The sequence below is a fragment of the Moschus berezovskii genome, chromosome 4, assembly GCF_049115385.1.
Source record: "Moschus berezovskii isolate FMDL1 chromosome 4, NW_MosBer_1.0, whole genome shotgun sequence".
Taxonomy (NCBI): domain Eukaryota; kingdom Metazoa; phylum Chordata; class Mammalia; order Artiodactyla; family Moschidae; genus Moschus; species Moschus berezovskii.
The window spans coordinates 93,306,476-93,323,309 of record NC_142463.1 but is presented as its reverse complement, the minus strand read 5'-3'; the positions used below and the strand labels follow the sequence as shown (position 1 = coordinate 93,323,309).

General features: G+C 42.3%; 1 protein-coding gene and 1 long non-coding RNA gene across 2 annotated transcripts in view; one reads left to right on the top strand and one right to left on the bottom strand.

The window, feature by feature from the left end:
* The first annotated feature begins 301 nt into the window (after positions 1–301).
* Positions 302–5,371, top strand: BCL2L15 (BCL2 like 15). The gene is made up of 4 exons (XM_055402975.2): positions 302–636; positions 1,225–1,346; positions 4,161–4,385; positions 5,288–5,371. Exons 1-4 carry the CDS (start codon positions 510–512, stop codon positions 5,303–5,305), a joined length of 492 nt encoding a protein of 163 aa, XP_055258950.2. The 5' UTR covers positions 302–509; the 3' UTR covers positions 5,306–5,371.
* Positions 5,372–6,618: 1,247 nt separating this feature from the next.
* The window catches only part of LOC148778093 (uncharacterized), an 84,003-nt gene continuing 73,787 nt past the window's right edge, over positions 6,619–16,834 (bottom strand). Inside the window, exon 3 of the long non-coding RNA XR_016037258.1 lies at positions 6,619–7,576. This is a non-coding gene — a long non-coding RNA (uncharacterized LOC148778093). The remainder of the gene's footprint in view (positions 7,577–16,834) is intronic.

Genomic DNA, 16,834 nt, shown 5'->3' with positions numbered 1-16,834 from the left:
CCAAGTATGTGCAGTTCCTTACACACAGGTACTCAGTAAATAATCAATGTGCCACTGAGGCAAATGAATGCCATAGTCAGGAGTTGAATGTTTGTGTAATATAACTTCAAAAACTTCTTTCTTTAAATTACACCATACCCAGAACCCAACAGGAAGTTTCTTAGTGATATTACCCAACAGGCTCTTCCTTGTCTCTATTTCAGTTCTAGATTGACTATCTCCCTAGTATAAGTTATCCATTAACCCTGCCTTGGGTGTGGCTCTCAGATAGGGAACTGAAAGTCTTCAACAAGCCTCCCCAGCTGTGTGCGGGTGAGCTCTGAAGAACAGTCTCCCCCTTTTGAGCAGCTGTTTTGAAGAGAGGTGGAAGGAAAGACTCCAGGACTCCACGTCCCATTGAGTAACTTTACGTGAGGACACACCTGGTTTACCAGGGTTTCTGACTTCCTGCTGAACTGAATTGCTTGTTCTGTAGGAAAGCAAAACTTGACTGCAAACATACATCTAAAATGAAGAGCCCCCGAACTTTTGAGGAGCAAACGGAATGCATAGTGGACTCTCTCCTTGCTGACTTCTTAGGCCCCGCTTGGCAGGTTGGTAACCGGACCCTACAATGTGCAGCGGAATCAGATTCAGGTAAGGCCTCTGGGCCTGGGGTGGTAAGTGCAGGTCAGTAAGATAATCTGACGGAGAAGGCAATGGCACCCCACTCCAGTACTCTTGCCTGGAAAATCCCATGGACGGAGGAGCCTGGTAGGCTGCAGTCCATGGGGTCGCTACTAGTCGGACACGACTGAGCGACTTCACTTTCACGCATTGGAGAAGGAAATGGCAACCCACTCCAGTATTCTTGCCTGGAGAATCCCAGGGACAGGGGAGCCTGGTGGGCTGCCGTCTATGGGGTCGCACAGAGTCGGACACGACTGAAGCGACTTAGCAGCAGCAGCAGCAAGATAATCTGAATCTGCTTACTTATTTCCTCTGAAGTCTCAAAAGGCAAACTAAGTTTTCAACAGTATCTGGAGTCCTTGTAGCAGGGAAAGAGATTCTTAGCGAAGGGAGAATTTTTTGTCTATTGGTGTTGACACTATATTAAAGATTTTCTTGGGAGGATGGGGACTGAATTGTTTAAAAGTCTAGAGAACTTTCTTCAATGCCCAGGTCCCTGGGACTTGCCATTGCTTCAGGCATTGTGATAAATGTAACTGTGCCCATCTGTTTTAGGGGAGGTTTCCTCTTTTGATGTGGCCATCATTGCGGGTCGCCTTCGGATGCTGGGTGACAAATTCAATGGAGAATTGGAAGCTTCTGCCAAAAATGTCATCGCAGAAACCAATCGGGGACAGGTCAAGTTTCCACTAATTCTTTCTCTTGTTGGCTTCTTGTTTATTCTATTTCAGACACCATTCTCTTACTACGCCTATACAACTGTGACTACAAATGTTCTCTGAAAGATTTGGGGGCTTATTGCATCCAAGGAGATACAGCAGGAATTTTTCAATTCCAAATCTTTAGCAGTTAATCAAAGACAAGGTGGTATTGATGTGAAAAGCTTTTGGCACAGGCTCATCAGCCTGCTGATTGTTTCTGATTGTTTTTCATCAGAGCTGTGCTTTATGGCATAGAATGTGTATATATATACACACTCTCTCTCTATATATATATATATATAGCACTTTATTCTTGGTAAAACATTCTATTCTTTTAGCACCTTTTGAAATATTTTGCTGGCGAAAGTGAAAGTCGCTCAGTCATGTTCCAACTCTTTGCAAACCCACGGACTATACAGACCATGGAATTCTCCAGGTCAGAATACTGGAATGGGTAGACTTTCCCTTCTCCAAGGTGATCTTCCTAACCCAGAGATCAAACCCAGGTCTCCCGCATTGCAGGTGGATTTTTTACCAGCTCAGTCACAAGGGAAGCCTTTATTTTGTTGGTAGTGGGCATCCTTTTTCCCCTCAAGATCCAGCAATAAAATTATATACAGGAAGGATAGGCATTTGACAAGTCTGATGCAATGGGGAATAAGTACTTACAGCAGCACATTTAGGTATATCTGGCTTTTCATCAGAGCCCTGATTCTTGGATTCTGTATTGGATATAAATACCATAGAGCATGTTTTAGAAGAGGTTGCTGATTAATATCAATAATGACAGTTAGTATTAACTCATTACTTACCGTGTGTCAGACAATATTCTAAATGTTCTACACTTACTATCTCATTTAATCCTTACACTACTCTATGAGGCATCATAGAGACAACTGTAGTGCAGCTTTTCCCCATGTATGTATAACATTGTGAGAGCAAACATCTAACCCAATTTTGTCCACTTGCTGTATTCACTCAACTTAGATTGTAGAACCTATAGACCAGGTGACCCCAACCTGTAAGATCTAATCCCTGATGAGCTGAGGTAGAGCTGATGTAATAATAATAGAAATAAAGCACACAATAAATGTAATGTGCTTAAATCATCTTGAAACCATCCCCCCGCCCCTAGTCTGTGGAAAAATAGTCTTCCATGAAACTGGCCCCTGGTGCCAAAAAAGTTGGGGACTGCTGATCGGTCCTCAGTTTTCTGACTTAATATCCATTTAAGCAGATAAGGAAATTGTGTGTGTGTGCTTAGTCACTCAGTCATGTCTGACCCTTTGTGACCTCACGGACTGTAGCCCTCCAGGCTCCTCTGTCCATGGGGGTTTTCCAGGCAAGAATACTGGAGTGGGTTGCCATTCCCTTCTCCAGGGGATCCATCCAGGGATCAAACCCAGGTCTCAGGCATTGCAGGCAAATTCTTTACTCTGTGAGCCCCCAGGGAAGCCCAAGTTTCATGTGAACCACATAATTCCATTTCTGTATACACCACAGCATGCTTGCCACCAAATGTCTGGTTTCTCTCCGTCACCATAAAATTGACTGCCTTTTCATATTTTGACCTTATTTTTTATTTCAATGTGGACTCATGAATTCCTACTTTATTCAATGGGTTATAATCTGTTGCTATCATTATTTATTTGTATGCCCAAATTGCCCCAGATTCTACCAGTAGGAGTCCTTTCAATATGGACTGTGATTTTGGCATGTCCCTATCATTCTCTGAGTACTACTTTAATTTCTTTTACAGAAGATCTTGTATTTTCCAAGCCACACCCTGAAATTAGCCATTTTCCAGGGAACTCTGATTTATTTTTACAAAGAACGAAATTTGGAAACCAGGATATAGGCAATCTCACTGTGGATGCCCTTCTCAGCTTCTTTGGGTTCTGACACCCTGCTCTGACTACCATGGGCCCTCTATGCCACACCACAGAAATCTTTCTTGGCCCCACCTAGGGCTTCCCTCGTGGCTCAGCTGGTAAACAATCCACCTGCAATGTGGGAGACCTAGATTTGATCCCTGGGTTGAGCCCCTGGAGAAGGGAAAGACTACCCACTCCTGTATTCTGACCTGGAGAATTCCATGGACTGTATAGTCCATGGGATCGCAAAGAGTTGGACACGACTGAGCAACTTTTACTTTCACTGGCCCCAAATAATGGCTTTTGGATCAAACTTTTGGGGAAGGATAAAGGAAGAGGAAAAGCTTAATCTATTTTTTACTTTAGAGTTTCCAAGACTTCAGTCATTTAAGTCAGACATCCAGGATTTGACCATCTCTACTATCATGTACTTAGGATTTTTCTTTCAAATTATTATTTTTTCTTTAATCATTTTGTTCATCATGAGCAAACTGTGGGTTTGATGGGCTACTTGTGTTTTTTTTTTCTAATACCCATTGCAATAAATTAAAAAATATTAAAATAAGAAAAGTTTATCCATTTACTCCTTAAGATTACCTTATGGATGGGAGGGGAGTTGGGGGAAGAATGGATACATGTATATATACGGTTGAGTCCCTTCGCTGCTCACCTGAAACTCACAACATTGTTAATCAGCTATACCCCAATACAAAATAAAAAGTTTGAAAAAATATTATCTCAAAATAAATTTACTTAATTAAAAGTATGATCAAGGAAAAAAAAAAGATTACTTTAGATACAACCAATGTGTCCTTGCCATTCTTTGAGAAACACTTGCTTTACTGGATTCCTGCAACTGCAGCCTCCAGTACTTTTTTAGTGATACTCCACTGATAGATCTTCTGTCTTTCCCCAGGCAGGAACTGCACTTCAGAACACAGTAAAATCTCTCAGCAGTGCCTGGTGTGCCCAAGATTCCAGCTTGGCTTACGAGAGAGCCTTTCTGGCAGTGTTAGTGAAACTTCTTGAACATGTGGTCCGCATGGCTCCTGAGGTGGCAACTCAGGTGGCGAGGCCCATAACGAATTTGATCAATGGCAACACTGCCATCCGAGAGTACATCCAGGGCCAGGGTGGATGGGTAAGTATTTTGGACCCCTGGCTTTGCTGGACATTGGCATTGTTTTTATATTAATATATATATTTATATTAATACCTGAGACTCCAGTTCATGGTTCTGTCAGTTGGAAATCATTCAGGTAAACAGGCCTTCCAACTTTGCTGAAAATGACAGGATTATTCGGGGGTTGTTGCCGTGGAAAAGAGGAGCAGTCAGAAGCTCAGCCAGCAGGTCTTGGACCCCAGAGTGTGCATGTGTGCATGTATGCATGCATGCTAAATTGCTTCAGTCATGGCCAACTCTTTGCGACCCTATGGACTGTAACCTACCAGGCTTCTCTGTCCATGGATTCTCCAGACAAGAATACTGAAGTGGGTTGCCATGCCCTCCTCCAGAGGATCTTCCTGACCCAGAAATCGAAGCTGTATCTCTTGCATTGTCTCCTGCATTGCAGGCAGATTCTTTACCGCTGAGCTACCAGGGAAGCCCTGGACCCCAGAGGCAGGTTGCCTAAAATACTGACTGCTAACTTTGTCAAACTAATTTCTACTTCCTTCACATAATCATCTGTGATTATATTTATGGTGAGGTTGTAACGTCAGTCTGACTTTGCTGTACCCCTTGGTAAGTTTCTGGGTCTCCTTCCCCTAACATCTTTTGGGTGTGTGTTGAGGAAGTTCAGAATCATCTTACTATTGTCTAACCAAGAACAATGGCATCTGCTGTAGTGGTAATGACAGGCAGCATTCTAAGCCTGTGCCTCAGAGCATCTGCTCTGTGGAGCGTGTGTCTTCATTTCCAGGATGAGCAAAAGCCTTAGTAGGAGCTGCCTTCTCTTGAGGTGTCTGCAGGCCTTTCTGGTTTCTTAAGGGAGTTCCTGAAGACCATCCCTTTGACTGTAGGATATTCATTGTCTTTCCTAGGAAAATCTGGAGGGCTGAAGAAGAGATGGAGCAGTTTCCCAGCCTGAACAGGACTTCTTTGACTGATCGGATGATTGATCTCTGGTGATTAAAATCGAGAAACAACCAAATCAAAACTCTCTTTCTCCTGGATAGTACTGAATTTATCTGAATAATCTCTTTTCTACTGATTGTTAAAGTTAGGAGCATCTCCCAGAGGTCTACAGAGATGTTTATACTTTCTGTTTTTACATGAGGGGGCTTCCACAGTGATGCAGTAGTTTTAATGAGATTTTTAGTGCAACAGAGACCTCCAGATGCAAAGTAATGACTTTAGAAGTGGACTTCTAGGCAACAGGGCAGGTTGCTGGAGATAGTGTGGGGAAAAGGGAGGCCACAGTGAATGAACCATTCCATCAGATTTAGCGCCATCCTCCAATAAGGCATCTTGTCTACTAATTTTGCAGTCTAAAGCATTTCAGGGAGATCTTTGGTTTAGAAAATCTTGTTATTTTAAGTTGAGGATTTTCTTTTAAATTCATAACCTAAATCTCACGTTAATTTCACTGGAGTCAAATTATTTTATGTATTGTCAAGATTGGAAGCAAGAAAATAGCAGTCTGTTCATCTGCTTTTCTATTAGAAAGGCCAAAGAGCAACAGAGCAGTCACTGCATTTCTGTCACTGCAGAATACAGGAAGTGCTGGCCACCTTCTGGGACTGTAGGGCCATCCTAACTTAGATGAAGCTAGCTGTGTACATGCCGCAATGTTTCTCAAAGTGCAGTTCACTTACCACTCGTGGACCTTATACGTTGCTGATTTCCAGGCTGCATCCCTAGAGATTCTGTTTTGCAAGGGGTGGGCTGGGGCCTACGATCCTACCTTTTTAATTGGTCCCACTCGTGATTCTGATGTGCATACAAATTTTGAGAACCATCACGTTCGAGCAAGGGTTGGGGAATTACAACCCATAGACCAAATCAGCCCACAGCTTTTTTTTTTAAAAAGAAAGTTTTATTGGAATGCAGCTACACTCACTTGTTTACATATTACCTGTGGCTGTTGTAGCATTGCAACCGCAGAGTTGAGTTATGGCAGATACCATATAGCCTGTCCTGTAAAACCTAAAATATCTACTCTCTGGCCCTTTAAGTTTTCAGGGCTCTGCTCTAGAACTTCATGACCATTTCTCCTTGAGTAATTTAAACTCTATTGCAATCCTGATAATTACAAAAGAAACGTAGATAGGATGACTCTTTTTTTCAGAATTTAGTTTGAGTGTTAGTTCTTGCATAGTCCACACTTTCTCTAAAACCTTTGGCAAATCAGTGAACTCCTGGACTCCTGGGTATTCAATAGAGGTGTGTATTTCCTTGGTCCTGCCACAAACGATTGGAAGTGATTGGAAGTAAAACATATGGTTTCTATGGTCTGTGTATCACATAACAGTTCTTAATAATCTCATGGATTAATAGACAGTCATCAAGTAGAGACTTCTTCATCTCTAAGCTCCAGAAACTAGATGACTTACCTAAACATCAAGAAGAAAAGTGCTACTGTTTAAGCGAGGCGTTAATGGCTTTGGCTTAAGTTTAACAAAGCTAACCACATCCCCTCCCTTCAACCAGCCAGCTATCTGGCTCCTCCAGATGTACAGACATAAAGATACAGTGCTGCTAATATGTTTTGACTTTTTCAAGTTATGCTATTTCCTCTATTCTTCAATAAATTAAAGAATAAAATTCAATAAATTAAATAGGCTGGTAATCCAGAAATGAGATTTCATGTTTCTCTTTAGTAGAAATTAGCTTTTCTTGTTACCAACTTCAGACACTTGATGTATTCCTTTGTCCCTTACATTACTGTAAACCCATCATGGTGAGTTTTGTGGTATTTGACCTCTTAGGTGAAATCATTATTTTCATTTTGACTAACGCTGTTCTGTTCATGAAATAAAATCTCTCTGTGCATTTGATCTAATTCTCAGCAAGTGCAATCTAAATTGAATGATATAGCAACAGGAAGCAGATTGGTGGTTGCCAAGGGCAGAGATTGGGGATTGGGGTAGAGAAAATGGGTGAAGGTGGTCAAAGGGTACAAACTTCCTATGAGATGAAAAGTTCTGGGGATGAGATGTATAGCATGTTGACTATAGTTAACAATCTCGTTTAGTCACCAGTCGTGTCCAACTCTTTTGCAACCACGTGGACTGTAGGCTTCTCTGTCCGTAGGATTTCCCAGGCAAGAATACCAGAATAGGTTGCCATTTTCTCCTCCAGGGGATCTTCCTGATCCTGATCCATGTTTCCTGCATTGCAGACAGATTCTTTACTGCTGAGTCACCAGGGAAGTGCATGGTTAACAATACTATAATATATATTTGAATCTAATGGAGTACATTTTTAAAATTCTCAACACACACACAAATTGTAGCTATGTGAGGTGATAGGTTTGTTAACTAACTTTATTATGGTGATCATTTTACAAACATATATATCAAATAATTGCAGTGTATGCCTTAAATTTACACAATATGTTATATCTCAATAAAACTGGAAAAAAATTAATTGAATGATAAGTATTAGAGGTCAGTAGTGCCCTCTTTTTCTTCTTCCCTCTTAGCCGTGCCAGCTCCATTTTTTGTCCTGTGTTGCCCACGAAACATCAAATGTGAATCTAGCTCCAAGTATACTGTAGTATCTTTTGGGGGGGGGGCCATGCCACACAGCTTGTAGAACCTTAGTTCCCCAACCAGGCCACACCAGTGAAAGCGCAGAGTCCTAACCACTGGACCACCAAGGAGTTCCCCTGTTCTGTAATACCTTGAGTCAGAGGATATGGTGCTAGGCAAATAGATAAGGCAGCTCTGGTCTGGGTGTTGTGTTTGTGGCTAGGCCACCCTCTGTCCTAGGAGAGCTGAAGTGATTTGGGCTGCGTGAAAGAGATACTGTAGCCCAGAGATCATGAATGCATTTAGACTGATTTTAACAACTTGATTTCACCATAAGCAAATCATGTGACACTGGGCAAGTAATCCAACTCCTTTGTGTCTATGTTCCCACAATAGGATTATTGTGAGGGATCAATGATACAGTACACTTTGTGAAGGGTTTAGCCTAATGCCTGGAATATGTTCAGCACTGCTGAACAATTTAGAGACCCTGTGGTTTGAAATTCATAAAGTTCTAGCTTGACTTTTTTCTCTTCATTAATTCTGCCTCCCACAAAGGCAAACCAGCCTTATTTTACATTTCACCTCAATGTGATTCCTAAATCTGACTTATTTTTCTTCTTCCTAAATCCATACCCACAAACTCTAACTCTTTATTTCTATCGACCTTTCTTATCCCCACACTTTCCCAGATTGCCTTCCAACTAACTCAAAGCCTCAGTCATTTTTCCCTTCTTCCTCTCTCCGGTTCTATGCCCCCAGTTAGTCTTTCTCACTGTTCCTTCCTTTTTGTCCTGATTCTTCCTACAGGAATTTATTACCACCTGCTGGGACTACTGATAAAACCTCCTAGTTATGCTTTCAATTGATCATCCTGTTGCAAGCTTGACCCATTCCAGTCTGTCCCATATATTACCACCAAGTTGGCCAAAGCTGTGACTATTTTTTTGTCCCTTTTTGGATATGGTATAATTCATTTTGAAATTTTACATGCCGCTAAACAAGATTTCAAAACTTTAATAAAATATATCAGGACTTCCCTGGTGGTCCAGTGGTTAAGAATCTGCCTGCCCATGCAGAAGACATGGATTCCATCTCTGGTCCAGGAAGACTCCACACTCTGCAGGGCAACTAAGCCCACGTGCCACAACTACTGAGGCCACATTCTGGAGCATGTGCTCCACAATAGGAGAAGCCACTGCAGTGAGAAGCTTGTGCACCACAGCTGGGGACTGGCCCTCACTTGCTGCAACTAGAGAAAGCCTGTGCAGCAATGAAGGCCCAGCACACCAAAAACAATTCAAAAATAAAATAAAAATCCCTTTAAAAATGTATCAGATGGGAGCACTTACTGTTTAAAAACTAAGAATCATTTTCCCAAAGCATTGCTTTGATTGCCATTCTCTTGAAATCTTTCAGTAGAAGGTAATTGGATATATTAATTATCTTACTGATGGTTTCATGAGTGTGTACACATACCAAAACTTATCAACTCTACACTTTGAAATGTGTAGTTTATTGTATGTCAGTACTACCTCAATAAAGTTTTTTTTTTTTTTTAAAATCAGTGTTTTCCCATTTCCCATCAAATAAAGCCTGACTTTTCAGCCTGGTATTCACGTTCCCTCAGGGTCTGGCACCAGCTGCCTTTTCTAGTGTTATGGATCAAGACTCTTTTCTACATAACCCATGCTGTAGGCACACTGAGCCATCATTAAGCCACCCTCTGCCTACTGTTCTCTGTTTTCTATTGCTTTCTCTCAGGCTGTACAGACATCTTCAAGACCCAATTCAAATGTTACTTCCTCTGTGAAGACTATACAGATAAGGGATTTCCCTGGTGGTCCAGTGGCTAAGACGCCACACTCCCAAAGCAGGGGGCCTGGGTTCGATCTCTGGTCAAGGAACTAGATTTCACATGCTTGCATGCTGCACCTGAAGATCCCACATGTTTTGACAAAGATCGAAGATCCCAAGTGCAGCAACTAAAACCTGGGGCAGCCAAATAAATAAATAATTTGTTTAAAGGCTATCTGGATAATCCAAGTAAGAAGTGATCTTTACCTTCTCATAATAATTTATTTTTCTGGCTCTGACCCTGATTGTCTTCTCATAATTTTCTTTGCACCACACATCTATGGTCTTATCACAAATGGTCTTAAATTATAGTTATTCGTGTGCTTACCTTTTTGAGACATAGTTGGCTTTTTAAGCAACCTCTACATCTGTTTCACTTTGATAGTATATTTCACAAGGTCCTTAACACTAGGCAGATCTCCCCATTCTTACCACTTGTTAAGAACATGAGCCAGGCAAGGCTCATTCTTTACACCTTGCAGATTATTCAAGCTCCTTTTTTTGGCCTGTTTTCTGATTGCTTTTGAATCAGTTCAAAAAACTCTTCATTGCTTTTTAATATTAATATAGTTGAAAACTTCTATAACAGCAGGCAACCCCATTGTCCTAAGACATGGTAATAAACTGGGGGAAATACTCTTGTTCAATTAAGTGTGATAAACACTTTATCTTATACCCTCCCTCTGCATTTGTGATATAGCATAGTGGAGGCACTGAAAAGTCCTGAAGTGAGGAAAACAGTTAAACTTTAACTTAGATCACAAAAATAACGATAAGACTATCTGTGATAAGACCATAGATGTGGACCTCTCAAATGTGTGTGTGGGTAGCAATTTAGACATCCCATGATCACATCAGACTCATTGTGTTTAAAACAGGACTACTTTTTATCCGTCTTCAAACCCATTTCTAGGTAAAGCCATTCCTTTCCTCTCCCTGCCAAGAAGTCAACAGTTAAGGCCCCCAGCACAGGGATTACTGAAATAGTCTCCCAGACATGCCTTTAGTTTTGAATTACTACAAACTCATTTCAGAGTAATATTACAAACATGCAAAACTGATCATGTTGCTCAGAGGTTTAAAACTGGAGAGTGGGTCTCTGTTGCTTGTAACAGGAGAAAATGCAAACCCCATTAGAAGCCACACAAGGTCATTCATGATCAGGCCCCTTATCTGCCTTTCTAACCTTATTTCTTGCTTTCCTAGCCTCATCACCCTCCTTGTTTCAGTCCCACCAGTTCATCTAAGTTGCTTTCAGTTTCAAGATTAATATTTATTAACACCGTTTTCTTGGACTGGATGCCCCTTTCTCCTCATATCCCTCACCCCCTCATTTCCAGTGACTCAGTTCATGATCACACAGACACACTGCTTTATCCAGAGCTTGAGCTTTGGTTGCTTCTTGTATGGGACTTCCCTGGTGGCTCAGATGGTAAGGAATCTGCCTGCAATGCAGGAGACCTGGGTTTGATCCCTAGGTTGGAATCCCTAGGAAGATCCCCTGGAGGAGGGAATGGCTATCCACTCCATTATTCTTATCTGGAGAATTCTGTGGACAGAGGAGCCTGGAGGGCTACAGTTCATGGGGTCGCAAAGAGTTGGACATGACTGAGTGACTTGACTTTCACTTTGGATGCACTGAGCCCTCCTGGGCTGACTCTGCTGATCTGTTTCTGCCCATTCCCTCCATTTAGCTGGACCTTCATCCTCCTTTTCTGTTCTAAAGAAGTGCAGCCTCGACACATTAAATAAGTTCTCCTCGGCTCCTGAGACTTTGAGGTCAAGTAAACTTGGGTTGTACCCTCCCCGCCCACAGCTCCGAGTGGGAAGGTTGCTCAGCTTCTGAGAGGCTCGATGTTTTTATTTGTATGGTGGCCCGGATGATAATCCCTACCTCACAGGATTGTAGTGAGGAGTGTGTCAGAATCTGTGGTAAGGCAGTTGGCACAGTGTCAGGCAGAGGCTCAAAAACCTTCTCCTGAGCAATTCACCCATCATTCTGTTGCAGTGAAAAGGAAGAAAGAAGAATGAGTTTTTCTTTTCTTTCCTGAGAACAAAGAAGATAACAGTGAGGAAGCCTGATCACTCCTATGCTAAGTCACTTTAGTCATGTCCGACTCTTTGCAACCCCATGGACTGGGGCCCGCCAGGCTCCTCTGTCCAAGGGATTCTCCAGGCAAGTACACTGGAGTGGGTTGTCATTCCCTCCTCTAGGGGACCTTCCTGACCTGGGAATCGAACCTGTGTCTCTTATGTCTCCTGCATTGGCAGGTGAGTTATTTACTATTACAGCCACCTGGGAAGCCCCTTGATCACTCTTCTGCTGCTGCTGCTAAGTCGCTTCAGTCGTGTCCAACTCTGTGCGACCCCATAGACGGCAGCCCACCAGGCTCCCCTGTCCCTGGGATTCTCCAGGCAAGAACACTGGAGTGGGTTGCCACTTCCTTCTCCAATGCATGAAAGTGAAAAGTGAAAGTGAAGTCGCTCCGTCATGTCCGACTCTTCACAACCCCATGAACCGCAGCCTACCAGGCTCCTCTGTCCATGGGATTCTCCAGGCAAGAGTACTGGAGTGGGGTGCCATCGCCTTCTCCTTAGGTTTACTTTAAATAACTATTCCTAATCTAGTTTGTTCCTAATGTAGTCTGTAACTCAGTTTGCTTTTCTGCCCTCTAACTCTGCATTAGCTACCTTTTGTACCTGTTATTCTTTGACTCTATGCTAATTATATCCTATATCTGGTGCTCACCTTTACATCACTCTCTCTGCAGACCCTGCCTAGTAGTTTTTCTCCTTTCATTACAGAAAGAAGGCCCAGGAGCGCAATACACAAAAGAAAATGGACAATTATTGGGCTACCTGACACCAGCCTGTGACTGTTTTTGAAACAATGCAAGAGGAAGAATACAAGATCTTTATACCTTTGTTCCTTATCACCTGCCCCAACTGGGAGCCCTCATCATTTATAAGCCTTTAGAGTCCTCATGGAAGTTGGGGGCACAGTTCTTGGGCATGAGCCTGTTGTGTCTGCCCTCTGTTGTCTAAGGATTAATGCCACCTTTCTATTTCCTCCAAACCGTCTCTGTATTTTTTTATTCAGCTTCAGTGGGCACAGAAACCCAAGACTTTTGGCAGCATCGGTTCCTTCATTCTGCAAATGGTTGCATGCTTCCTCTGCCGGCATGTGTCTAAGACAGGAGGAAAGAGGGCAGGGCACAACCACTAAAAGAGTGACAGTCATTGAGGACACAACAAAAACTGGTTAGAACCTACTAGGCCCAAGATGGCAGAAGATTTGACTTCCAGTGGACCTTGATCATTACTATTCACTTGTTGTAATACATTAGTTAGGTCACGCCCACCACAGGCACCAGGACATTTATGACTGACCATAAAAGGCCAAAATTGGGTGGAAGCCTAATTCCGTGAAATCCCCACCCCTTCCCCAAAGTAGCTGGAATAATTTTGCCACTCATTGGCCTATGAAATTACCCAACCCATAAAAACTAACCACCCCCACACCTCAGGGAGCTCTTGCCTCCTGAGACAGACCACATTCTGTCTATAGAATGTGTATCTCTGCTTTCACTTCACTATGGCTCACTCTTGAATTCTTTTCTGCCTCAGAAAAGGACCCTCACTTGGTATCTATCCCAGAGGCTCACCCATGACCTAGAACATGATCATCCTCTCATGCTTCATTTTCTTGCAATCTCTTTATAAAGGATATTAATAAATCTACTTCTTGCTTATCACTTTGCCCAAGTGGCTCAGTGGTAAAGAATCCACCTGCCAATGCAGGAGATGCAGATGTGGGTTTAATCCCGGGGTTGGGACAATCCTCTGGAGGAGGGAATGGCAACCCACTCCAGTATTCTTGCCTGGGAAATCCCATGGACAAAGGAGCCTGGCAGGCTACAGTCCATGGGGTCACAAAAAGTCGGACACAACTGAGCAACTGAACATGCATGCACATGCACCTTCCCTTGAATGAGGACAATTTGTTGTTCACTTCTGAAGCTTCCCTCTTCCCCATTCTCTTGCATGTATAGGGATTTCATAAATATTCATTAAATGGACAAATGAAGGAAAAATGAATGACCAATCAAATGAAAGCTGAGACTTCAGGTTTGATTATATTTTGAACAATGTGCCAAGCCTCACTGAGCTCTAACTCTCTATTAAAAAAAAAAAAAAGTAAATTGCTTCAGTTGACAGTTATCAGTTGACCTTTGCCTCTTGACTGTTTCTTAAACCAAAGGCAGAGTGTGATTCCTTGTGTAGTACATGGGAAGTTGACTATGAAGCTCATGACTGGTGGACTGAAAAACATGATGAGATCCCAGAATGCTGCAGTGACTAGAAGCTGATTGGAAGATGGGTAGAGGACTTTCCTGCTGTGGATGATGTGAAAACATGAGCAAAGCAAATTAGCTGCGTTAGAGGTGTTTTGATTATTATTATTGGAGTAAATTACTTTGCAGTGATGTGTTAGCTTCTGCTGTATAACAACTTGACTCAGTTATAAGCATACATTTATCCCCTCCCTCTTGAACCTCCCTCCCACCCCCCAAGTCATCACAGAGCACCAAGCTGAGCTCTCTGTACTCTACAGCAGCTTCCCACTAGCTGTCTCTTATATACAATATACAATATTACTAATTACTAGAAAAATGCAAATCAAAACTATAATGAGGTATCATGACACACTGGTTAGAATGGCCATCACCAAAAAAAAAAAATTCACAAATAATAATTGCTAGAGATGGTGTGGAAAAAATAGATGTTTTATAAGCATCCTCAGTGTTCATTTCTAAAAAGAGAAGTAGTTGATTCTGGAGACAAAGAAGGTTATTTCTTTCTGGGCCATTGCAGCCCTTTGGAGTGGACTCTGCCTCAGTAATAGCACCATTTCTTTTATAACACTAGCCCTGCTGCTTGGTCAGCAGCATTCAGGGAAGTACTGTTTGCCAGGTTCCTGGTCCTCCCTGTAGGGAAAGCCCATCTGCTCCTGGCATAGTGAAGGTGCCCAGGCAAAGATAAGCAGAGACTGTGCCAGGCAAGAGACCTAGTGAGATGGAGTGAGTAACCAAGTCAGAGTGGATGTCTCACCAAGGCCTAACCACAATAGTTAGTTATCACAGTAGAGCTATTTTAGGTATGCTCAAAACCATGTGAAGTCCTGTGGGTCACACAAACGTACAGAAGACACTGTACAGAAACCTTTGATAAGCTTAAAACTATAGGAGGCATTTTACATGTTTTCTTTGAATAATTTCCTCTTTTAAATAAACTTATGGGAGACAAAGAACATGTGGAGAAACTAAGCTTCCATAGCTGAACATAAAGACTTATACCGAAGAGATTCAGATTTAGAGAAGTTCATAGTGAGATGGAGTTGGGGCAGGATCTTTGAAGCAAGGAGTAACTAACTAGGCTTTATTTTCATCTTGGCAAAAATCAGGGGAAATGATGAGAAGTAACCAAAGATATAGGAAAAGGCAATGGCAACCCGTTCCAGTGTTCTTGCCTGGAGAATCCCAGGGATGGGGGAGCCTGGTGGGCTGCTGTCTATGGGGTTGCACAGAGTCAGACACGACTGAAGCGACTTAGCAGCAGTAGCAGCAGCAACCAAAGATATGGCCGTAGAATGAACAAGGTCTTAGGGTGATGTGGTTGGATAGGTTGGTTGGGGATATTTGATGAGGAAGGGCTTGGTGACAAGCTGAGGAAGCTGTACTGGTTCCCACTGACTATCAGTAAGGACTTCTGTTGTTCCACATTAAAGAAAAGTCTTAACTTTTTAAAAAATTTACTTATTTGTCTGTGCCAGGTCCCAGTTAGGGCACAGAAGATCTTTGATCTTCATTGTGGTGTGCAGGATCTTAGTTATGGCATGTGGGATCTAGTTCCCTGTTAGGAATTGAACCTGGGCCTCCCACATTGGGAGCATGAAGTCCCAGCCACTGGACCACCAGGGAAATCCTGAGTCTTAACTTTTATCCAGCCTTAGTTACCAAGAGACATTAGATTGGGAAGATACAGATAGGAAGATGACTAAGAACTTATCACTGCAGGAATCCAAATGTGAAATGGGGATGGTGGTATACGTGGGAACAGAGAAGACAAGTTGAAGTTGAAAGACATGGTAACCAAGAGGATGCTTATGAAGCACTGAGTGATTCACAGATAATACACAAAGGCCATGTAAGATCAATGGCCCTGGGATACAAGGGAAGGCAGGAGTAGTGAATTAACCTGAGACTAATAAGCGGCTTTTCAAGGTAAAACATGCCTCCTCAGAGAGAAGGATGTTCTGAGAAAATGGAATGTCTTTCTTGTCTAGTTTATCTCGTCCTGATGATCCACTGGTATTCTCTTTGGTTAAAGATTTTTTGTCCTCTAACTCCCAATCCCCATGACACTGATGTTTCCCCTTAAACTGGCACATTCCCCTCTGGTCGGAACAGGTGACAGAGTGACTGATGCCCCTCCCTGTTGTCATCTTTCTTCTGAACAAATGCCAGTGGCAGGTGAGGCAGCAGTTAGATGTTCCTTCCTGACTCCTTTTCAGGCACTACAGTTTTACTTTCCACTTGAGCCCGCCTTTGATGGTTCTGATAAAGTGTTTATGACTCTTTTACTGCATGGAACTGTTGTGTTCACTTAGGGTTTATGCTGGACTGGTTTAAATGGTTCATTGTAAAAACTCTTCGATTCTTTAAGGTATTTGCTAATCTTTGCTGAATGACCTGTTTTCCTTCACCAGCTCTTGATCTACCCACAAGATACAAATGAGTCAACAGAATCGTCATCGAAAAGAATTATGCTCCTATTGTCCCCCAGTATCTGTAGAAAGAAGTGTGAACAATTAAGTAATAACTTAGATTTATTAAACATAAAACATGTGCTTTGTTTTCACCTTCAGTTTGTTTTTTGCTTGCTTGAGTGGTCTGCTCAGGAAATGGCCTTTTGGCTAAGTGGGTTTTTGAGGTTTAGTTATTTCATGATATTTCTATATCTTTGGTTTGAGAGTGG